Source organism: Panthera pardus, unplaced genomic scaffold, assembly GCF_024362965.1.
Source record: "Panthera pardus isolate Hobbes unplaced genomic scaffold, ASM2436296v1 HiC_scaffold_8, whole genome shotgun sequence".
Lineage (NCBI taxonomy): Eukaryota > Metazoa > Chordata > Mammalia > Carnivora > Felidae > Panthera > Panthera pardus.
The window spans coordinates 100,775,758-100,800,957 of NW_026527013.1; the positions used below are offsets into that span (position 1 = coordinate 100,775,758).

Consider the following 25,200-nt stretch of genomic DNA (forward strand, 5'->3'; position numbering starts at 1 on the left):
TGTTTAAAAATAGTATTAGTGAAATTCAGAAATTTGGATAAGACTAGTTTCATATCCTCTAACATGAAATTTTAGTTCACATCACATAATACATTACTCATCCTCAATATTTGTTGAATGGCATGACAGAGGCTGCTAGTTGAACCATAATATGCATTCTCCCCTTTATCCATGGTAAAAGAATTTTAGCTGACCTGCATGGCTGCCTAGAATAATGACCATATTTCCCAGTCCCTTGTGCAGACAGGCATTGGCATATGGACTGGATTCTGGCCAATGGGATATGAATGGAAGTGATGTGTGCAATTTCTGATTCATGACAAAGGAGGAAGTATGCCTTCCCCTTCCATGTTCCCCTGCCCCAGTGGCTGAAGTGAAGACATAATGGTTATTGTGGATCCTGTGGATGAGGAAAGTACCCTTGGAAGGGCAGACTCATAAGAATGAAGAAGACCGAACCCCTGAAGACCCTGATGAGCAGAGCCACCACACCAGCTTGGAGTTGCAAATAAGAGAAACAAAATTCCGTCTTGTGAGCTTATTTCACATCTCAGTCTCATGCAGGCAAACCTATATTCTAGTTGCATCAATGAAAATATATCAGGATATTAAGTTGAAAGTTTGGCCATAGGCTCTAAGAAGCAATAGCCTATAGACATCAAATTGAAGAATGTTCAAACACTAGACTCTCACTCACATTGTGGATATAAAAAGGGGAAAGAGGATTTAATAAGTTCTTCTTTGGAGAAAGTAGTCTTAAAAAGCATTTTCTTTGCAGAAAATGAGAGGGATTTGGGTTGCTTCCCTCTTTAGCCTATTCTAGAGAGGGAGCTTCAGTGAAACCACTTATTGACCTTGATTTTTGCTTTGGGGACACAAGGGACATTTGTCTGCCTCATACCTGGGAGAGCTAAAATGGACTATGATGGTCAAGAGGGGCATGGGTGGGGTCGGCGGGGGGAAGCAATCAGCCCATCCATCCAGGGTCTGTCAGCACAAAGGCCACACTAGTTTTTTTCTGTGGACCAGATGTATTCTAGATGAGAGACAGGGTTGGCCTGGAATTGTTTTGAATCCTGGCCAAGAGGACCTGGAGGAGCTGTGGAACTCCAACAGAGAGAGTCAGTATTAAATGAACCCCCAGAAAAGCAGAGGTTGATGGGGAGAAATGACTGGAGCAAGAGAGTTCTTCATCCATGGCCCGAAAGTGGCAGTCACAGGGGCAAGGCAGGAGCCCCACAAGGAAACTTAGTGTCAAACATCTGTCAAGACCAGAGGATCCAAAGCCATGTGACAACAGACCAGCCAGGAAAGAACCTCTGTGGCCTCTCCCCTCTACCCTCATCCTTGACTCAGCCTGGGAGGGATGAGAAGCACGATCCCTCCCATGGACCACAGGCTCTCCCTACAGCTCATACCAGATGAATGAAGATTAAAAGGAAAATTAACATATTGACTAGATAATTTGCATTACATAATTAAAACTGTGATTTACAACTTAGAGGTGACACAATAAGTTTTATTACCTAAAAGTGATAAGAAAAGACTGAGGTTTGTTGGTAATTTCTTCCAGAAAAAGAAAAAACTTTCCCCACTGGAAAATATTTAAGGGATGATGAGGAAAAAACTAAAATTTTATTTCCCTTACACCTCACAAGCCATGCTTGTATAAATAATGGTTATAGATATATGATTGGTTTATTACAAATGGCATCCCCTTTTCTCCAGCTGGATGATACAACTGCTGTTTATTTTTTAATTATAAACACGATTCCCCTTTTCTCTGGTTAATGAAGATGAGGCAGTGTAAACAATTTAAGAAAGCTAAGGTTATTATAATAAGGAATTAAAATGTTATTATTAGAAGGAATCGTTTACAATAGTCTACAAGTAGCATGGTATGTGACAAGGAACCAAAAAATTCGAAGGGTTATGTGCACTTATGTGTATGTGGTTATTTGTATTTCACTCCAATTTGTAACAGAGTTGAAGTTGTCAAGCCTCCAAACATTTAATGAAAATCTGCCAGCCACTTGAGTCATATTATAAACATGTTCCTGAAAACAAGAATTCCCTCCAAAACAGATGAGTGGGAAAATTTATTTCTATAAGAGAATTAGGGAGATCTAGCAACAATCATTCCGTGGGTAAACATGTTCAATTAAGGATAAGAAGAAAAATGAATAACTGTATAAATGGAGGTTAAATGTAAGTAGGATTTAAATTATTTGTCTTAAAAGGGCAAACACACTCTTTTCTTATTTAAAGCAGTTTGTAAATAACACATTCTACTCAATCTCCTACCGATAGGGGTCAGCTCCTTATAGATAGGTCTACTTTAAAAGTTATCTTCTCTTGGAAAAGGAGAGAACGGGGTGAGAAAACAAAAGAAGTCAGAGATGTTTTTTAACCTGAAGCACAACAACATCCACCAAGATCCAGTAGTAAAGGCAATAGGAAGTTGCAGGTGGGAGATCCAGGATTTACAGGCCATCTGGAAAGATTTGGCTTTTTTTGGACCTCATTTTCAGGCCTATTAGTGGTAACTCAGCACCAGGACCACAAGACTCAGGAAGCAACACGACTGTCCAGTCACATCCAGGACCAGAATGTAAGCCTGTATGAAATTGGCAAATAAACTACAAAGTGTGAGACTGCTTGATGCCATAGTCAAACCATAATCCTTATGTAATCAAAATATCCAGCTCTTAATTATTATCTAAATACTTATATACAGACTTATCTTGGCTTTTCCTGCATTTTAACCTTCCTAATGTATTAGACTAGGATTTCTACAAAGAGAAAGGAAATGGAAAGAGGAGTTATATCCAGATTTAATGTTGCTTAGATTAACAATAACAACAACAAAAATACTAATTAATTACTAGATGTTTAGAAATAAACCCAGAGTTAATGTCAACAATGAGATTTGGAATTATCCTTTTTTAATCCTCTTTTCCCATTGTCCTAGATAAGGGAAGCACTGTTCATTCTCTAGGCAATGGAATAATTCAAAACTTAATCATAAATCTTAATCAACAGATTGGCTACTTTCTATGCAGGAGGACATTCAGCATAAATTTGGATTTGTTCGTCACGTTGATTAAATGAGATTCTGTAGGTAGATAGTACTATTATATTATCTTTGTATTACTCAGATCTAACAAAATTTCCCATCTTTTCCAAAAGTTATGGTCAGAAGATTTGGGAAGCAGTTCCAGCCGTGAATGTAGAGACATCCTCAGAGTGCTTTCCTTTCTTCTGACCGAGGGAGGCCAAATGTTATTTATAAACCCTCTCTGTGATTTGCTTCTATTCAGGAACAGTACCCCTTAAATTAAGTGGTTACCTCTGATTCTGGTGCTGGTTTTAAGTTTAATACTTTTTTAAGATTGGTACATGGCTGGGGAGTAGGAAAGACTACTCTATTGGCATTGGGAGAAAGTGGGATCTAATCATTCACAAAGCCTCAAGGGGAAAATACACAAACCCACAGGTAAATAAACCACTGCTCCTAAGGAAAACTAAAAATATAAACTCAATCTGAAACTCTTATCCTGTTAATTAGACATGAAGGTTAAAAGTCACAGCTCCAAGAAGCACACATTTTATTTTTTAAGTCTTTGGAAGTTCTAGAAAATAAAATCTCATAGAACCATCTTTTCCTTCCCTACACTTACTTTTGGATGTACATCCCCTTGTGCTTTGACTATCAAATATACTCAGAGGTGTTTGCAGGACTGGCTTTCAATGAACAGTAGGATTTGGCCAGAATGTTCCGTACTGAAAGGAAAGGGAGAAGGCTTGGATTACCTGTTCCCCTTGACTCCCAGTTCCGGGGATGCCCATTGGCCCTTGGGGTCCCGCAGGTCCCAAATCCCCCTGTGTTGAAAATAAGAGAGAAATATAACAATAAACCTCATCCTTTCATACTTTGCTAATCTTGAATTATGCTGAATTGAAATCCATCTATAGCATAAAATGGTTCAACATAAAAAGTTAGAAAACTCTTTCTTTTAACCAGTTTATGGTTCAAGTTTGCCAAAGTAGTGAATGCTAGTTTCACTGTTTAGTCTAAATTGGTGACTATTTGCACCTGTTTGTATTTATCAGTCATTTTTCTCACAGGAACACAAAATTCCTAAATGGTTGTTATAATGACACAACTGCTTCCTGTTAGGATTATAACAAATATTTAAATGTATAATATTCATTGGGTACAAGAAAATCAGGATTTGAGAGAGAACTTGAAGAGAAATGTTTCAAAATTATCTAAATACCTTTCCCCTCCACATCTTATAAAAATATGCTTTAAAAATTAAGAAGTTATTTAAGGTAAATGCAACAGAACTGAAGAACCTCACCTTTCCTTTCTCTGAAATAAATTTGGGAAGCAAAGTGAGAGTTATCAGCAAGAAGAACACTATCATTCATTCTTTGTGTGTTTCAGCAGGTACCCGTGAGTGCCTATTATGTGCTAGGAATTATTCCAAACGCTGGGGAAGCAACAGTGACCTAAGCAGCCAAAAATCTCTGTTCTCATGGAGCTTACATTTTAGTGGGAAAAACAGAAGACAGTAAACAGGATAGATAAAATAAATAATATGTTAAAGAATGATAAGTGCTAAGCAGAAAGCTAAATCAGGGAAGGGGGGGGACAGCTACAATTTTGCATAAAGTGGCCAGAGTTGACCTCACTGGAGACAGAAAATGAATCCAGTAGAAACATAGAAAAAAAGCATTCCAGGCAGAGTAAACATCCACTGCAAGGATGATGATGCCGGAACAGCCCAGAATAGCAAAGGCACAATGTGTTGCATATTTTATCCTATTTTTTATTTTTATGTTTTTAAAGCAGGCTCCATGCCCAATGTAGGGCTTCAAGTCACAACCCCTGAGATCAAGAGTCGCATGCTCTATCACCTGAGCCAGCAGGCCCCCCAGATATTCAAATGTCAGTTGTATTTAGGCTATATCAAGGTCCATAAACTTTTTCTTACAGGGTTGGATAGTAAATATTTTATTCTCAAGGACCGTAATAAGGTCTCTATCATAATTAACGAATGCTGCTTTGGTAGTGCAAAAGCAGCCCCAGCCAATACCTAAATGAACAGGTGTGCCTGTGTTCTAAAAACACTTTATTTATAAGAACAAGCAGCCAGCCCTAGTTTGCTAGTACCTGAGCTAAATAAATATGTTTTTATAAACAAATTTGTATCATCATTAGTAAATTAAACTAAACTCATGGAACCATAGTTCTGTTGTACTCAGTTCTCACTGCTCCAAAGGAAGAAAGAGCATCTTTACATATTTTTAGGAGCTAGAGCTACAACCAGGGCTGAGCGATTTAAGCCAAGAACTGTATTACAACTAAAATTGGTATAAGTCACTTTTTACCAGTATCTCTGCTATTTAAATACAGATATGTGGAAGAGACAGTTACCAGTAAATAAAAGAAATAAGTAATTCAAAACTGAAACACAAGACCCAAGATAATCATGAATCTAAGTCATTATTGTAATATATAAAATCTGATGGCATGCTTAGAAATTAACATACATGACTCCAAATTGATATGAATTCTGTTTTTTGCGCATTTCTTATATCCTCTCCCCCCTCTGCAGCTTTCTGTTCCCTCTGGTCTGTTGGGCCTTATCAGCCTCCAGCAGCTTCTATCAGCAGCCTCAATACCACTTCTAATCTGGGGACAATCTGTAGCTATTTTAAAGAAGACAAGTAACTAGTGAGAAAGAGACAAGCAATGGCAGGTAGGCCATGGTGTTGTGTTGAACATAAACGGTTTTGCAGGCTACCAGTATCAGATATGAACATTTTATGTAATGAACCAAGACAAAAGCAAGAGGAGTCTATAGCAATGTCTGAACACAGACAAAAACAAAAAACAACATCCAAACAACCCATTCATGGACAAATGATCACACATCCCCCTATTTGAGCTAAAATGAATGGCTATTTCTTTACCAATTATAGCTAAACCTGACTCCATTTTTCCCACCTCCTAGATAAGACTCATTAAAACATCCAATCTTAAAATTACCTCACCTTAAAAATACCTGCAGTGTCCAATCCAAACCCAACCTGTACTTTCTTGGACACTCCCCAAATCACCTAACACAAGCCCAAGTCCTATAAAGAAAACTTTCATCTTCTTACTGAGTAGTGATGGGTTCCCCATAGTATGTGGTCTTCCTCACTGTAATGAGTCTATAAAACCTAACTTTGTTCAACTATAGGTGGATCCCTGTTGGTCCTTGTAGGAGGGCACCAACGCTAGGTTTCTTAAATGAGTTCTCTTATTTTAGTCCCATTTTTTTTAAATTTTTTTTTAACGTTTATTTATTTTTGAGACAGGGAGAGACAGCATGAACGGGGGAGGGTCAGAGAGAGAGGGAGACACAGAATCAGAAACAGGCTCCAGGCTCTGAGCTGTCAGCACAGAGCCTGATGCGGGGCTCAAACTCACGGACCGCGAGATCATGACCTGAGCTGAAGTCGGATGCTTAACCGACTGAGCCACCCAGGCGCCCCAGTCCCATTTTTTAAAGTTTATTTAACTTGAGAGAGAAAGCAAACATGAGCGGGAGGAGGGGCAGAAAGAGAGGGAAAGAATCCCAAGCCAGACACAGGGCTCAATCTCACAAACCATGAGATCATGACCTGAGGTGAAATCAAGAGTCGGATGCTTAACTGACCAAGTCACACAGGTGCCCCAGTAATATTTTTTTGAGTGAGCATCTAAGGATGGACATGCACTTTCTGTAATAGGTCAAGTAAATATGTTTTAAAAACTATTTTCTTTACTAAGAAGAGGTCTGTTTTGCTCATGTTTGTCTACAAAGCTGGTTAGCTGAAGATAGTTTTACTGGAAGTCAAAACCCAAATAAATGAGCCATTACTGTAAATATAAATGATGGGATTTTTCAAATCATAATTCATCTCACATAACAATAAACCCTGCATATACTTGATTCATAATAACCTGGATCCCTGTGTGATATGGTTGTCAGGTTGAATACAGTTCATAAATGTACATGCATAAAGAACAATGAATAAATAATAATTACACTGGTGCATCTTTCCTATCGTATACTCCATATGCAGTACCTTGTCCCCTTTGATTGACAGGCCTTGTAATCCCTGTGGGCCAATTGGTCCTTCAGAGCCTTTTTCACCCTAAAAATATATATGGGAGGAATATCAGTATACTAATAAAAATCAGGATTTAAAAACAGTTGAAGCATCCAAAGCATCCAAATTCACTATTCACTGCAAATGGGTCATTCTAGCGGACCCCAAGATTTGTAACTTGCAAAATACACATAATTAGGTTTAATACTATTAAATAGGGAGGAATCTATCCAAACAGAACATGTACGCAGCATCACTAACCTTGGGAAAGAACTCCATTCCCAATATAATCAGAAATATCTAGAAATGGGGGGCCTAATTAATCATATAGTACAACAAACTGAATCAATCCTCCACTCCCTCAACACTGATGCAGCTATAGGTCCATCACACAATGAACATTTGTCTCTCATATTAGAATATGAACTAACACTTGCTTGTACTGAATTACTTGTCATATGTTTTATATCATAATTTATAAACATTCATTGAAAATTTAGTTTGTGTGTGTGTGTGTGTATTTTTTAATATAATTTATTGTCAAATTGGTTTCCATACAACACCCAGTGCTCATCCCAACAGGTGCCCTCCTCAATGCCCATCACCCACTTTGCCCTCCCCCTGACCCCCCCCCATCAACCCTCAGTTTGTTCTCTGTATTTAAGAGTCTGTAATGGTTTGCCTCCCTCCCTCTCTGTTTGTAACTTTTTTTTTCCCTTTCCCCTCCCCCATGGTCTTCTGTAAAATTTCTCAAGACCCACAGATGAGTGAAAACATATGGTATCTGTCTTCTCTGACTGACTTATTTCACGTAGCAAAATACCCTCCAGTTCCATCCACGCTGCTGCAAATGGCAAGATTTCATTCTTTCTCATTGCCAAGTAGTATTCCATTGTATATATAAACCACATCTTCTTTATCCATTCATCAGTTGATGGGCATTTAGGCTCTTTCCATAATTTTGCTATTAGTTTTTAGGAGAATTCATAGAAAATCTTCTTGGGTAGACTTCTATAGTCATGTGGCCTACGTGAATAGCTCTGGTCGTGATGGCATACCAATGAAATCATGACATTCTGTGCTTTTGTATGAAAAATAAACCATATAATCAATTAGAAATAGCTTTTGTTTCATGAATTTGTTTAAGCCAAGGGTAAAATCAAAGAACACTTGCAAGAAACCTAGGAAACAATAAACCTTCAAGTCCCTCTAGATTCATAATTTATTCGCTTAAGCTCTATATCAGTGCAAAGTAACCCCATGTAGCACATATAGAAAACTCCCCTTGGTCCTGCTGGTTGGCGAATGAGGTATTCTGACTAATGGTTTCTTCCAATCATTACCACAGAGTAAAATTATATACAATCAACCCTAAAATAACACTGAATATAATGTATTCTTTCTGGGATGAGAAAGAGGGTAACACAGTGCTGTGGGTTATTGTGAGTGTATTATTATAACATACAGTTGAATCTGTCACTAAGACACACACTGCAATATGCTTCTTGTATTTCAATTATTCATTATTTATTTATTTATTCATTCATTTAAAATGTTTTTATTTATTTATTTTGAGAGAGAGAGACAGAGAGCATGTGCACAGGGAAGGGGCAGAGAGAGAAAGGGAGAGAGAATCCCAAGCAGGCTCCACACTGTCAGCACAAAGTCTGATGTGGGGCTCAAAACCACGAACGATGAGATCATGACCTGAGCCAAAATCAAGAGTTGAACACTTAATCAACCAAGCCACTCAGGTGCCCCTCTTATTTATTTATTTATTTATCTTAAAAACCCCCACAGATTGTAAAGAGAAATAACCCTGGATATTTGAATTTCCCAGGTTGTTTGGACTACACAAAAACAGAAATTTTCTATATGCCAAAAAAAAAAAAAATCAAGAAAGTATGTATTATAAAACTTCCTGAAATGTAGTGCTAAGTTGCTAACATCTGTCTTCTGAGAGTGATACTCTGATTAAGTCAGGGCATTAGTAATGTCCCTTTTATCCTACATATTATTTCCACTTATTGTGACAAATTAAAGTCTGCTAGTTAATGAGGGCCTCTTTTAAAATTCAACCCAGCAGTCACAACTTAGTGTAAATTAGGTTTTAACTAATTGATTTCCCTCTAGTGGAGATTCAGGTTTCTCATAGACAATAGAATATTGATCATGGTGGAAAAGGCTAAGAATGAGATGCAATTCTAGAGCTGAGGCTATACTGAGAAGGTGAGATCTTAGCAATCTGACTGACTAAAGTGGAAATTCTTAGACACTTAAGAAAACAGCATGTGCAGGGCACAGGGTGGCTCAGTTGGTTAAGCATCCAACTCTTGATTTCGGCTCAGATCATGATCTCATGGTTAGTGGGTTCAAGCCCACATTGGGCTTCATGCTGGCAATGCAGGGCCTGCTTGGGATTCTTTCTCTCTTTCTCTTTCAAAAATAAATAAACACAAGAAGAAAGAAAGAAAGAAAGAAAGAAAGAAAGAAAGAAAGAAAGAAAGAAAGAAAGAAAGAAAGAAAGAAAGAGAAAGAAAGAAAAGGAAGGAAGAGAAGGAAGGAAGGAAGGAAGGAAGAAAAAGAAAAGAAAAGAAAAGAAAAGAAAAGAAAAAGAAAGAAAGAAAGAAAGAAAGAAAGAAAGAAAGAAAGAAAGAAAACAAACAGCATGTGCTTCCCTGGGCGGTGCATGTGTGCATGCATGTGTGTTTGGGGAAAGACTTTATAAAGAAGGAAAAAGAACCCCCAAATGTTTTCTTAGTTACTGAAATTTTGTTGATGCTGCCCAAAGTGTCTTGGAAAATCATTTCCTGTGTGGCCTTTGGTAGATTGTGGGTAAGTAGCCTCGGCCAGAGGTCAGCAAATTATAGCCCATTGGCCAAATCCAGCTCAGGGCTTACATTTTTTGGCAAATACAGCTTTACTGGAATACAGTCACGCTCACTCATTTATACGGAGCTGATGACTGTTTTCATGCTACAACAGCATAAGTTAAGTAGTTGCAACAGACACCATACTGCTCACAAAGCCTCAAATATTTATTATCTTTCCCTTTATGGAAAAAGTGTGCCAACCCCAGAGGGTTCCTCAAGGAACCAAGGTTCCCAGGGGAACTTGAGCACCAAGAATTATATATGGGAAGCAATAGAAGCATTTAAATTCTCAATTGCCAGGTAAAAGGTATGTTTTTCATAGTTTTTGCTCCTTATTATAACAAGGTAATTCCAGTGCCCTCCTCCCTGCTATATTTCCTTTCTTATTATGCTAATGACAATGTGATTACAAATTCGTTTATTAGTTTCTTATCTATGTTTCACAAAACAAAGCTGTGAATAAAGTTCTATGGTAGCTACGCTTGATAACTTCTGGGCATAACGATGCTATTTATCACTGTGGCTTTAATGACTATAGATTACTTTAAGAGAGTTTTCTCATTTCACATGCAATAATTATATGAAGTAGAAGTCTGTCAATTAGTTATTTATAATTGCAAATTTCACCAGAGTTTCATGTTAAGGAAAAACTTACATCTTCCTTCATTTAATAGGGTGAAGGTAGTCAGGAAAATACTTGACTTCTGGTAATTGGCTAGGACCCATTTTTTTAAAGTTATAAATCATGACCATGCAAGGCAAAGCATTTTTTCATAGTACGGGAGGTGTTGTTACCTTTGGCCCTGGAAATCCTTCTCCTGGTAAGCCCCTCTCTCCTGGTGCTCCCTCAGGACCGCGGGGACCCTGTTTGGATAAGAGGGAATGAGGAACAGGAAAAGAGAAAGAAAGAGAGAATGGGAAGTGGGGAGAGAGATAGGAGGAAGAAGGAAGAGAGAAAATGGTTATATTTTAGTTCACATGGGCATGCAATGATATAGTCCTATTTATGTTGTTAGTGAGAATCCTAGTAAATTCCATACTGATCAGCAGAATTGTAGAGTTGTGAAGAAGAATATTCCCATTGTATTACTCATTCCATTTGATTGGCATAAGATGTTCTATTCTGGTGTCCTCATATTAGAGGAAAATGGAAATTAAGTGATGCTTTGGAATAAGGATTAGGAAATAAGTCCTTTGAGGGAAGTCTAAAAATCTAGCCACTGTGTGGCCTGGAGAAGGTTGCTGAGTGATTAAGTAATTTAAAAACATCAGGGGAGCCCTGTGAAGAAATCACTGCACAGCTGCTTTAAAACATCGAATTCTGTTTACATGTGTTTTAATTTCTATCCTGACAAATTTGGATTCAAACTTGAATTCTTGAATTCTTTCGAGGACTGGTTGAGTCCACTGGGGGTTTATGTGCAAATAGGAATCTTGATAGAATCATGCACAGGAAGCATGGTTTTTGATCTCAGTGATTCAAATTAAAAAGTCCATGTAACTATTGCTCAGAAAGGCAGTCAGATGGTGAAGAGTTCTCACATAAGTAAAGAGAAACAACACACTCTCTGGCTTTGAAGTGGACTGGCAGGAAACAAACTGATTGAAAAAGAAAAGACAACAGCAAGATATTCAATTAAAGTGGAAATTTTAAAAAGCTACAAATTTTCCCTCTCTTTATTCTTGGCCAGAAGGCATAAAAGTAGAAAAGGAACTAACAACAAGAACCTTAGAAGCACAGATAGGAGCTTTTCCTCTAATGGATGTAAAAGAAAAATAATGAGGGCTTGCTTGCCAGAAGTGAGCCTAGGACAGAACAAAGTCTACCGAGTTGCCCAGCAGCTCCAAAGCCAGCAAACGGCAGACACTGTGAATGATCTTCGGGCTTGATACACAGTAATCCGGGATAATTTAAGAGGTGCTTTCTACTGAGCCTGGGAGCAGAGCTAGGATTCAGCATTATGCTAATCAGTGACTGATCACAGTTATAGATTTATAAAAAAGAAAGCTAATTGTATCCCGTGTTCAAATTTTTTTTGCCTTCCCCTATTATTGTATATTTTAAAAGACAGTCTTCTTCAGTATTTATGCATAACCAATTTCATAAAGACTTTAATTAAAGAAAAAAGCTAACATTTAATTCAATTTAAATTGCTATGCTTATGGGAAACCTAGCTTTTAAGAGTCCAAGACCTTAATCAAAGCACTAATATCCATGATAGCTTACTCTAACGTTAGAGTGATTAACTAGGGGAAAAATAAATATAAGCATGAAAACTAGATTGCAAATAAAAGAGTAAGTGCCTAGCTAACATCATATGCTTTAACCAAAAAAAAAAAAATTGACAAATGATTCCTCTTCCCCAATGATAAAACAAATGAAAATAACACAATTTACATTCAATGCAAAGAAGTCTTTTTCTAGTTCACTCAATTTTTTCCATTCATTCAGCAAATACTGACCAAATGCCTAGTAAGTGCCAGGCAGTGTGCTAAGTTCTGGGAACAGCAGACAGACCTGCTCCCTGGTCTCCTAGAGCTTACAGGCTTTCCTGACAATTATACTGTCATATGGACTGAGGGTCAAGTGCCAGCTCGGCTATGTGTTAGCAGTGCGAACTTCGACAAAGAACTTAATCTCTCTAAAGTTCAGCGTCCTCATCATGATGGTGGTAACAATAGTACCTACCAGAACCATGAGTATTAATATATGGGTTAGGTCAGAGAGACTTAAAGCTCTTACATATTGAGCACTTAATAAACATCTGCCATCACTATCGAAATTATTTTATTTGAATCTTGTGATGGTGAAGAATGTCCTTTCAGGGCATTATGAATAAGTTAGCCTTGGGGTGAATGGTTTACAGTAAGCAATATGGAGAGAGGGCTGCTACGAGGCATAAACACCCAACCCTCCTTTCATCTCTGCATTTCTAGAGTACACCAGCCAAGATGAGACTGAAAACATTGGAGGCTTTGATGAGCCATGTGTTCCAAGCTGCAGAGAACAGAGAACTAATACTTGTGAGTAATTGCTTAAAGGCATTTAAAACAACAGTGATCCAAAATTTAATTATTGCCAACCGTCAGAGGAACAGTCTGTATCATCAGAGTATTCTCATATTTTACAGCAAAGCAGAATGAAAGGTGACTGCTTGGTTAAGAGAAAGAGCAGGTACTCGGGTAGATGAACTATACTTTACTACGACAGAACCCATGGATTATTTCTAAAAGACAGAAATGCTTCTATAAAAAACTCACAGTGTCCTTTTCAAAAGCCATGAAAATCAATTATAATTATGGCATACTTATTTGATTTCTCATGAATGCCTCTAATAAAAAAAATATAAGGACTGTTATTATCAGTTAACACAGTCTGATCAGTGAAATGCTTTATTTGAGACATTAATGAGGTAAAATGTGATCATCCATTATCATATTACTTTTCTTAATAACCTCACTAGTGTAGATAATCAGTAAAAGTGGCTTTAATATACATTTCAAGCATTAAAAATAACTGTGCTAAATAATAATAAAAATTGCCCATAATATTCAAACAGTACTGTTTATATAATTTTTAACTTCAAAGTATTTATAGTTCTACTTTAGTGGGTATTTTTTACTAACAATGTTCTCAATATCCTTGTACAAAAAGAAAACAACAAACAAACAAAAAAAATCTGGCACCGTTTGAAATCATCCAGACAAAGAAACAAAGGTAAGAGACTTTCAGCAGAACCTTTCTCAGTCCCAAGGTAAGTCTTTATGTTACTTCTAAATAATTCAGAAACTCAGTGTTGGATTTTTATTATGACATTTTGGTACAACATTTGCATACATTATTTGCAATCCTCCCCATCTTTGTAATGATTTCAGTTCCCACTTGAACTGCAGACTTCATGGTGTCTTTCTGATTTGTATAATTGTGGCTTAGAAAGCAAACAAACAAGAACTTCATGTTCTAGCAATATTGTATAAACTCTCTAGCTATAAACAAAAAGGCAAGTAATACAAATTTTCTTTAAAATAAATTTTAAAGGCAGAGCTGAAATCCAAAAATAAATAGGTAAGGGAAGTCACAGGGCTCCAAAACAAAAAGAGCTGAACGCTAGGGTAGTGCGCATAGAAACTGATGCTGTGGTTGTTCTGGGTGGAAACGTGTGGTCGTATGGTGGAAATAAGTCTAGAAAACCTACGACAGAGAACCAGGAGCAAAGATTTTGGCTCACTCAAAGGAAAATGAGGAGAGTATTAGACCTGAGATCCCCACAGAAAGCTAGGACCTTCAAAGTTACTTACATATTGTCAATGAAAGGGCAGGGTTGAGAAAAAAGCCATTTAGTCAACACAGCGATATGAAAGACAGGAATCTTGTCTACCCTCACTTAGGCTCTAAATGGGCCTAAAAATTCCAAGCCTGCTCCAGTGCTATGTATGGGTTTGTAGTTTTAACTGCCATCATATAGGTGATCCAGGAACACCTAGTCAAGACATTAGTATCAAGGATATCCGAGGAGTACCTAAGAGGTGTACGTGCAAATTCCTCTCAAATACCCTCCACCCAGAACACTTAAGATTTTCACAGGTAAAGACCTGATGACCATGAATTCAGATGCCAGAGTACAAAACATATAAGAAAACAATTGACAATGAATAAAAGTGAGCCTATATAACATAAATTTTCCCCAAAATGTCAAATAATAAAATTATAAAATAGAGACCAAAAAATGGTCTCTTTGAATGCTTAATGGTCTAATAATAGGAATATAAAATACAAGAAGAGAATATTACACTAAAAATATAAGTATAGTAAAACAATTATTAAAAAATGAATTCAAGGGATGCACAGATGGCTCAGTCAGTTAGGCGTCCGACTTTGGCTCAGGTCATGATCTCATGGTTCATGGGTTCAAGCCCCACATCGGGCTCTTTGCTGACAGCTCAGAGCCTGGGGCCTGCTTCAGATTCTGTGTCTCCCTCTCTCTGCCCCTCCCTGGCTTGTACTCTGTCTCTCTCTCAAAAATAAATAAACATTAAAAAAAATTTTTTTAAATAAATAAAAAAATCAGTGTGTGGGTCTGTATCTGGGTTCTCTATTCTATTCCACTGATCATGTTTCTATGATGTCAGAACTGCACAGTCTTGATTGCTGTAGTTATGAGAATAAATCTTAAACCCTTTCTTCAACTTTATTCTTCTTTTTGCAAATTGTTTTAATTATTCTAGCTCCTTTGCCTTTCCATACAGATTTTAAAATAATCTTGTCCATACCTTTAAAAAAATCTTACTGGGATTTTTTAAAAGGCTTGCATTAAACCTTATATCAATTTAAAGAGATTGACAGCTTTATGATGTTAAGTCTTCCAATCAATGAATATGGTATGTCTCTCAATTTATTAAATATTCTTTTATTTCTTTCATTAGTGTTTTGAAGTTTTCAGGATATAAAGCTTATACATGTTTTATTAAATTTATACCCAAGTATTTCTATTTTTAATGACTATAAATTCTATTGTATTTAAAATTTTTATTTCTATGTGTCTGTTACTAGAATATAAAAATAAAGTTGATTTTGCCTGTTCTATCTAGAAGACTGGTTTGATTTTTTGTTTTTACAGTTCCACATCATATGGCATTTGCCCTTCTCTGTCTGACTTATTTCAATTAGTATAATGTCCTCGAAGTCAATCCATGTTGTTGCAAATGGCAAGACTTCATTCTTTTTTATGATTGAATAGTAATCCATTATATATATATCCAATAGTAATCCATCATATATATGTGGATATACTCTATAAATATATCACAATTTCTTTATCCATTTATCCATCAATGAACACTTAGTTTGTTTCCCTATCTTGGTTATTATAAATAGCAATGAACATGGGATGCATATGTCTTTTCAATATATTAGTGACTTTATTTTCTTTGAATAAATACCCACAAGTGGAATGGCTGGATCATATGGTAATAGAATTTTTAATTTTTTGAGGAATCTCCATACTGTTTTTCACATTGGCTATACAAATTACATTTCCATCAATAGTGTATGAGGGTTCCCTTTTCTCCACATTCTCAACAATACCTGTTTTCTTGTACTTTTGATAATAGCCATTGTAGCAGGTGTGAGGTGATATCTCATTTTGATTTTGATTTGCATTTCTCTGGTAACTAATGATGCTGAGCATCTTTTCATATACCTGTTGCCCATCTGTACGTCTTCTTTGGTAAAATGTCTGTTCGACTCTTCTGCCTGTTTTTTAATTGAATTTTTGTGTTATTGTTGAGTTGTATGAGTTCTTTACATATTTTTGATATTATCAGATATATGATTTGAAAATATTTTCTCCCATTCAGTAGATTGCCTATTTTGTTGATGTTTTCCTTTGCTGTGCAGAAGCTTTTTAGTTTGATATAGTCCCAACTTGTTTATTTTTGCTTTTGTTCCTTTTACTGTTGGTATTAAATTCAAAACATTATTGCTAAGACCTGTGTCAGGGAGCTTACTGCTTATGTTTTCTTCCAAGAGTTTTATGATTTCAGGTCTTACATTCAAGACTCAAAGCCATTTGAGTTCATTTTTGTGTATGGTGGAGGATGGTGGTCCACTTTCATGCTTTTGCATGTGGCTGTCCCATTTCCCCAACACCATTTATTAAAGAGACTGTCCTTTCCCCATTGTATATTCTTGGCTCCTTTGTTGGAAATTAATTGGCCATATATGTGTGAGTTTATTTCTAGTCTCTCTATTCCATTCCATTGGTCTGTGTGTCTGTTTTTATGCCAATACAATACTGTTTTGATTACTATAGCTTTGGAATATATTTAGAAATCAGAAAGTGTGATACCTCCACCTTAATTCTTCTTTCTCAAGATTGCTTTGGCTATTAGGATCATTTACGGTTCCATACAAATTTTAAGATTGTTCCATTTCCATGAAAAATGCCATTGGAATTTTGATAAGGATTGCATTGAATCAGTAGATTGTTTTGGGTAGTATGGACATTTTAACAATACTAATTCTCCCAATCCAATACAGTTGTTTTAATTTGTACCTCAGTGAGTTAGTTACTATTCTTTTCTGGGAGAATAATGATTACTTGAAAAGTTAAGAGAATTTCTATACTAGAATAGTCATGTTTTATTCATTTCTTCTCCAGATTTCTTGATAGAAACACTTTTTTTTTCTTCTGCAAAAATAGTAAACTTCAAAGCTACATAAGTTAGAAGCTGCAAATAACACAGGTATCACCTGACTACCTTCATCAATCCTACCCATAAATTAGCTTATGAACAAGGTCCTATTCTCAGTAATTTTTCATGGTTACAGGAAAGTCAGTTACAAAGTATAGACCTATGCCTAAATCCAGTTCTCCTATATCCTAGGAAATTTTGACACATGAGATCTCTTTCCTTCTTGGACAAGCTGATCAATCTTGTAAGAGATTATGGTAAGAGAAAGCCAGTCGTATATGTCACATGTGTATGCGTGTGGTTCTATCAAGTGGTATGAAAAATAACACTCATATCTGGTCCTTGCATATTTATTGTCTTTTGCTGTCCCAAAGATACAAGATGGCTTAATTTAACCACTTAGTCTAACTACAAAGAGCAAATAAGAACTGTATTTGTCCTTTTTATTCCATCTAGAATTTCTTGATACTTACTGGCTGGCCTGGTTCACCAATGCCAATCGGTCCTGGAGCTCCTGTTCTTCCTTCCTGACCTCTTTCCCCCTAAGAGAAAGAAATAATCAAATGAAGGTTTGAGTTTTTAAATAAAGAATAAACATACCACAAGATACTCTGGAGATTTCAACAAAAATAATGGCTAAATAGTCAAACTTTTCACATTCATAAAGATAAAAAAAATTCTGGAGGAGGAAAAATGGTTTGAATTTAAGTGAACACTACTTTTAGCTTTCAGAAGCTATTGTGTAGTATTTGGCAGGATAGACTCTATTCGATTCATTTTTGGTTACGGAGATGACCAAGCAAACAATGCTTGTGCCGTTCCCTGCCCCCCTTGCCACCATCCTGGAATGTTACCCACTCTGTTCCATTTTACCTCTCTTTTCAATTCTATTTCACACTTGATCTCCTTCAGAATCCTTGTCCGATAACTCTGCCAATATAAACTCCACTTTCTCTAGAGTCTCAATATGCTTATTGTTTAAATACCATCCGTGGTGATACTTGACTTCATTAGAAGTGCACTGTTTTGTGCTGCTCTCTGTTTTATTCCTGCAACAAAGTCTTATTGTCCCAATGACATAGAAAAGCCATTTAAAATAAGCACTTTTGCTCTGTGACATCCTACATGATGCAGAGCACTCCAACGTGTTGGATGTTCCAGTACTTTCTAGTTCCCTAAAAACCTTTCTATCAACACTTACTTGTTCAGTGTTGTGGTCCTCCTGGTTTCTGCCCTTCTATGCTTCTTTAGTGTGAGAAGATGATAGTTTATGTGTTAAGATGCTTCACGTCCCAGTAACAATTTTGCATGTTAACATTTACATTCCATGAAATTAATAGAACTAGATGTACATTGGCAATAAGGTGGGTATTTATTTGGAGACAAGACAAATTTTTCATACCAATCAAATAAAAAATACATTGATTTTTCTTGTGGTAACTGCCCCTGCCTGGAGCACTGCAGTGTCCAAGAACCCAGACTGTAAGTACCTTCTGCAGGCAGCCTCTTTGTATCTAGAGGGTAAGGTTGAGTGGATTCAAATCATAGCTTCTCCAGCCCAACAATAAAGTTAATACTCATAAATAGGGAAAAAGACAAGAATCTTTACCTTAATTCCTTGCTGTCCAATACCGGGGGCTCCTGGAGGACCATGAGGACCAGGGGGACCTGGTTCACCCTACAAGAAGAAACAGTTATATGTTAGGTCAACTCAACAGTATTTGTTGAACAGCTCTTAGAGCATAGTGCTGTGGTAGGAATTTTGAGGGCAACAGTGAAATCTAGAACACAGTCACTGCCCTCAAAGTGTTTGTAATCCAGCTGGAAGGACAACAAGACTCAGGGTTGAATTAACCACTGAACACAGTAGTCACAATGTCTAGGGTCCATGAAAATGTTTCCATTTTAATGTTTAAAATCGGAATACAAATTTTAAAAAAATAATGAATATATGACAATGAATTCATTCTGGATTAAATTTGTCTTTATCCCAATTCAGTTGCAATGTATAATTTTTAGCTTTTTTTTTTTTAAATGGAAGAAGAGGCCCGCAAAAGCAAACGTTTTCAGGATGCATGTTGCACTGCAGCCCTCACTTGTTGTTCAGCAAGTCTTTATTATGTGCTTCTGACAGACACGTTTGTCTCCTACCCAATGATCATCTCCTGCCCTCTTTCCTTCCCTGCTGTTGGAACTCTGATCTGTTCATGTCAATGGAAAGCTGTTCTTTATACTCAGGGTCACAGGATGAATAATAATTGGTTTAATGCAAATCTACCATCTCCTGTTCCTTTGCCACTGGTTGGTTCTTTGGCTCAGTACCAACCAATGAGATGTGGTGACATTATTAGGTGCAAAGAGAAAAGATTTTGCCCCTGCCTCTTCTTTCCTACTTGGAGATGCGATAGGTATCTTGTAAATTTGAGGCAGCCAATCTCTTGGCTGAATGCCAACCATTGAAGAGGACCATGCAGAAAAACATTTTTAAGTGCCTGGCTCCTGGAAAACCTCATTGAACTTGATCAAACAAAACCTCATTGAGCTACCCACCTTCAAACCTTCTGTTTACTAGAAGTGGCTATTGATTACAATCTCTTTTTTTAATTTGTTTCTGTTTACAGAAATAACACACCTTCATTATAGGAAATTTGCCACATATTGAAAGGCATACACACATAGAAAATTTTAACTTATCTGTCTATAGCTACTATTAATTTCTGGGGCATTTCCTTCTAGTTCTTTATGTACACACATATCTCTAATTTATGGGAAGGAAGGTTTCTGAATACTGTTCTGTTTGAGTTAATGAATACTTGCTATTTAAAATTTCATCCAACTTACAGATTTCTCTCTTCTCTTCAACCTTGTATCAATTAACCGTAAAATGGGGCAAGAAGTTGAAACAATCCTTCTCCAGATTGAGGGAAACAAAAGAATTTTCACCAATGTTAAAGCCTCAATTTTCCCTGGAGGCTTGTGATTTTTGAAGGGGACTCTTTAGTGACTAAAGCAATTTCTATTGATATGGTAGAGGCCTTACTTTAAGGAAGTCTATGGGCTTTAATCAATTGTAAAGGGGGGAAAGAAGAGACAGGAAGAAGGGTCAGAGTCAAATCAGCCCCCCAAAAGATAAGCCCAGGCTCAAAATCATAACAAAGAAAACCTGTCTCAAAATCAGTTGATTGTGAGAGTTTATGATGCTTTGGCATTTAAGTGGCTTGTATCTAAAGGTATCTTCCTTCAGTTCATTCTTGTAATAAGTCAATCTGGCAGATAAATAAACTTGCATTTTTCCCTTAAAATCAAAGTTTTACGAATTTTTCTATGCATATTAAATTTTCTGGAGCAGCCAGATAATTGCCATTCTTATTTTTCACATGTTCTTGGCCTTGGAATTTCTCCATGTATAATATCAGACAAATCAGGCTCTCCCAGATTTGAAGCTGTCTTCTTGATATCAAAGTTTGATTTAAGTACTAGAGAATATTCAGTTTCCTAATGTAGGTTCAAAATTTTCATTTCAAAGAATCTTTTCCCTACAACTTCTTGTGCTACATACATCCTTAATCCGTGTGAATGGGTGACAGCTTCCGTCACTCAGCAAAGGAATAGCAAGCATTTACTATGTGGACAGTAATGAAGTAAGTATAGAAAAGTTTAGGACATAGTCCCTAAACCCAAAGGACTAGTTTAAGAGGTAAAACACACCATTAAAATAATAATAACATAAGGCCTTAAGTTCCCTTTTTCTATTCATTCCTTGCCCCATTTGTATTTGTTTGGTTCTAAAATGGATCCGAAGGCTTTTAAATATTATGTTATACTATATTATATTAATTATATTATATTATACTGTATTATATTATATTCATAGTATATACTATTATATTATATTATATGTTATATATTATTATATATTATATAATTTATATTATATTATATTATATATAATTATATAATATTATATATTATGTATCACTTTTCTGTATGTTTGATCTAAAATAAATAAGAGCACGGGTTGGTGAGAAGGTTTCCTCTAACTAGGGACATTGTTAACTTGAAATGTGTGTATCAGGAAAATCAATAGGAGAGCAACTATCTTACCCTGAAACCCATGAGTTTCCTTTAGCCTTGGTCAAGTACCCATAGCAACTGAACAATTTCTCTATATTGCTTTTTTTAGGGAAGTTACAGGGATCTGAAGGTTATAAAGGAATCTCTTTCCCTTTCCTCAACACAGCTCAGTAGCAACACATCTTCACATTTCAGTTGCGTGAATTTACTTCTCAGGAGCTTAGCACCTCCACATAGGCCTGCAGACCAGCATTGGCCTACAATTAATGTTTATCCCTTTCATACTTCTCCTTCCCCTTTCCTACAAAGTTTCCTGAGGTGGTAAAGAAAGTGGTCCTGATTGTAACATAGCATTGCTGGGTAAGAGAAAAGGAAGAGAAGAATCATTGAGAATACTCACAATGATTTTCTGGAAATTCACCAAGGCAACATAGCCCTGGTAAGCCTCCAGGCTTGATTCCTTTTCTGCCATTATTTCTACCACCCTTCACCAATAAGCACAAATACACAGAGAAAGGTTGAATGGCCTCAGTACTACTTGTTATTTCTCAACTTCACTTTCTTTGACCATCAGAGGCATATACAAAGAAGATTGAGTTAAAGTGGATAGCCCTGGAAGTGGTCTGTTTCACATGACTTTCATATGAGTGTAAGCATGTGTAGGGGCATAGAGGAGGCTGGGTAAAACACTTTGGTCTTTCTCAGAAATTAAGGATGCTAGGAGCACCTGGGTGGCCCAGTTGGTTAACCATCTGACTTTGGCTCAGGTCACGATCTCGAGCCCCACACCATGATGGCTCAGAACCTGGAGCCTGTTTTGGATTCTGTCTTTCCCTCTCTTTCTGTCCCTCCCCTGCCTGCACTCTGTCTTTCTCTCTCTCTCACAAAAATAAATAAACATTAAAAAAATTTTTAAAAAAAGAAATTAAGGATGTCTGTGCTATGGGCCTCAACATCGAAGGAAGCCAATGTTTAATAAAACCTAGCGTTTCTAAGCACTGCCCTGACACTTTATATACATTATGTCACTTAATCTTCTAACAATTTTAGGAAATGGGTATTTTTCCCTATTTTATAATTTAGGCTATAATCACTACTTTTTAATCAATTTTTCAGTATGCATAGAATCACAGAAAAAAAACATGGCTTTTTTCATTCGGTCTAGTTGAATTCTGGCTCTATAATTTACTAACAGTTTGAGCTTTTGCAAGATCTCCATATGCAAAATGAGGATAATTATATCTACCTTGCAGAGTTGTTGAGAGGATTCAAGATATTATCTATAAAACATCTAAGTCATAACTAATTATATGATCACTATTTAATATGTGTAGATTCAATTGTTATTCATCAGACTTTCACTGAGTACCACCCTCATACTGAGTACCCAGTTACATAATTATAGACATAAATCAGATCACACCTGTACTTTGCAGACACTTACAATCTGGCTGGAGAGGCAAATGAATATAAAAGAAAATATAAGCGTGTGAATGAGCTATAATAAAGATATTAACAGAGGATGATAGACTCTGTGACACAAGTGTTTAATTCTGCCTTAAAGAATGAGAAAAGTTTCAAATAGTAGAGGAGATATTTTCTCTGAACCAAAAAAAAGTAGGAATCATATCTAATCTGGCATAAAAGAAGAGGAACAAAAGTTAAGGAAAAGGAAAGTGTTTGAGGCATAAAATGATGTGAAACGTTCTGGGGACAATAAACAGCTCTGTGGGCTCAAACGGACAGAAATAAGGCAACAATAGGGTCACTGTCTAGAGTAGAGCCATCCACTAGAAATATACAATGAGCCCCATATGTAATTTTATTTATTTTTTCACATATGTAATTTTAAATTTCCTAGTAGTCACCTTAAAAAAAATTAATCATAACAGCAGCACCTGTGTGGCTCAGTCAATTAAGCATCCTACTCTTGATTTCAGCTCAGGTCATGATCTCACGGTTCGTGAGATCAAACCCTGCATCAGACTCCATGCTGGGCATAGAGCCTGCTTAGGATTCTCTCCTCTCTCTCCCTCTCTCTGCCCCTCCCCCACTCACATGCATGCACATGCTCTCTCTCTCTCTCTCAAAATAAATGAATAAATAAACTTTTTTAAAAAAGTAATAACATATTTTAGTTAATTCGATATATCTAAAATATCATTTCAGTATGTGATCAACATAATAACCTTATCAATGATTTTATTTATTATTTTTAATACATGTCTTTGAAATCCTATGTATATTTAACAATTATACCACATCTCCATTTAGACTAGCCATATTTCAAGGGCTCAATGGCCACATGTGACTACTGTATTGAACAGGGTGGGTTTAGTGACTAAGCAGGCCAGAAGCTTAGGTCAGAACCATGGAGAGTACCAACATACAAGTTGGGTGGGAATGGAAGAACATAGAAATGTCTTGTGGGGAGTTGAGGAAGGCAGTTTGAGAAAAAGAAATGGGAACTCACAAACGCAGTGTGATAGAAGTCAGGAAAGAGAATTTCAAAAGAAACCCATCATTTCCAAAGACAAACTCATACTCTTCTCACAGACCTGATCACCTTTCAGCATTCTCTATCTGGGAAGAGCACCACAATCCCTCCATGAGTCAAGCCAAACAAGGAGTCATTCTTGACATCTCTCACTCTTTTACCTACCATGTGTAATATATTGCCAACTCTTTTCAATATGCCCTCTAAATCTCTCTCAAATCTATCTACCATTTTTAATCTCCTACCATGCCTCTGTAGTCTACTTCAAATTAATCTCACCTCTTGCACAGATTACAACAAAGTCTTTAGTACCCTACACACATACATTGTTGCACATTTTAATTTATTCCCCTCCACCCCCACCATTGCTGCCAGTCCAATCTTTTGATTTTTAATGTGAATGAAACCATTCAAGGCCTTTCCCTTTGCTCTTAGTGGAAAGACAAAGCTCCTTACAAGGCTTGCGAGCCCCTGCATGGTGTCCCACAGTCTTTTCATTCCCATCTGTAACTAGTTGCTTCTTCACTCACCACCCTGGCAGCATCGGCCTTTGTTCCATTCCTTGTTCTTTCTTGCCAGGCCCCCTTCTGCCACGGGATCTTAGCATGTGCTACTCAGTCTATCTAGGATGTTCTTACCTCCCTTTTTCCCTAGTTAATCCTTATTCATCCTTCAAATCTTATTTTAAGCAGCACAGCTTCAGAGAAGGCTTCTCTGATCAGGTGAAATCCCTATTCTAGCAGCACTGATTGCATCATTTTCTTCTTTTTCTGAGTATTCATTATAATTATAATGTTGCATTCAGTTAACATCTATCCCTAGACTGTGGGGAGGATGTCATGTGAGTTTGCTCAGTTTTGCATTGTCAATGGTTAACTAATTGATAACATTCACTCAACCATCCATGCAGCAAACATTTACTGAGCTGCAACTTGGAAGCAGGTGCTGTGCTAGCTGCTGGAGGTGATCAAAACAGGAAACCAAACAGGTCTGGGCTGGGGAAGCTGGAAATCTAGAAATGCTCCCTTGGGGTTCCCTCTGGTTTACTTAGGTTTCAACCAAGAGCAACTGTACATAAATTACAAAGTGATTTAAAGTACCTATTACACAGTTTCTCCTGAAAACTTACCCAGACACAATTAAACTTTTTTTTTTTTTCAGTCGAAGTCACAATGAAATCCCAAAAGACAGACTAAGGTTACACTGTATGGGAAGCTCAGCTAAAGAAACCCAACATGCCTTATTCCTGGCACCAGTTCTAACCAGAGTCAACATCTTCCTTGCCCTAAGATAATAAACAATGAAATGTTGTTCAAAATTCTGAATTTTGGGGGGACAGAAATTTACCTTTTCTTGAATAATTCAGTTATGAACAATTTAATCATACTTTAGGATCTTAACATGAGAACAACA

At 36.8% G+C, this 25,200-nt stretch overlaps 1 protein-coding gene across 1 annotated transcript in view; it reads right to left on the reverse strand.

Moving 5' to 3' along the window:
• COL28A1 (collagen type XXVIII alpha 1 chain) overlaps positions 1-25,200 on the reverse strand; it is a 174,193-nt gene that overhangs the window by 103,850 nt on the left and 45,143 nt on the right. Inside the window, exons 12-16 of the mRNA XM_053898079.1 lie at positions 18,826-18,894; positions 17,690-17,758; positions 10,818-10,886; positions 7,126-7,194; positions 3,814-3,882 (exon numbers count right to left, since the gene is read on the reverse strand). Of these exons, the coding sequence (XP_053754054.1) occupies positions 3,814-3,882; positions 7,126-7,194; positions 10,818-10,886; positions 17,690-17,758; positions 18,826-18,894 (345 nt within the window). The remainder of the gene's footprint in view (positions 1-3,813; positions 3,883-7,125; positions 7,195-10,817; positions 10,887-17,689; positions 17,759-18,825; positions 18,895-25,200) is intronic.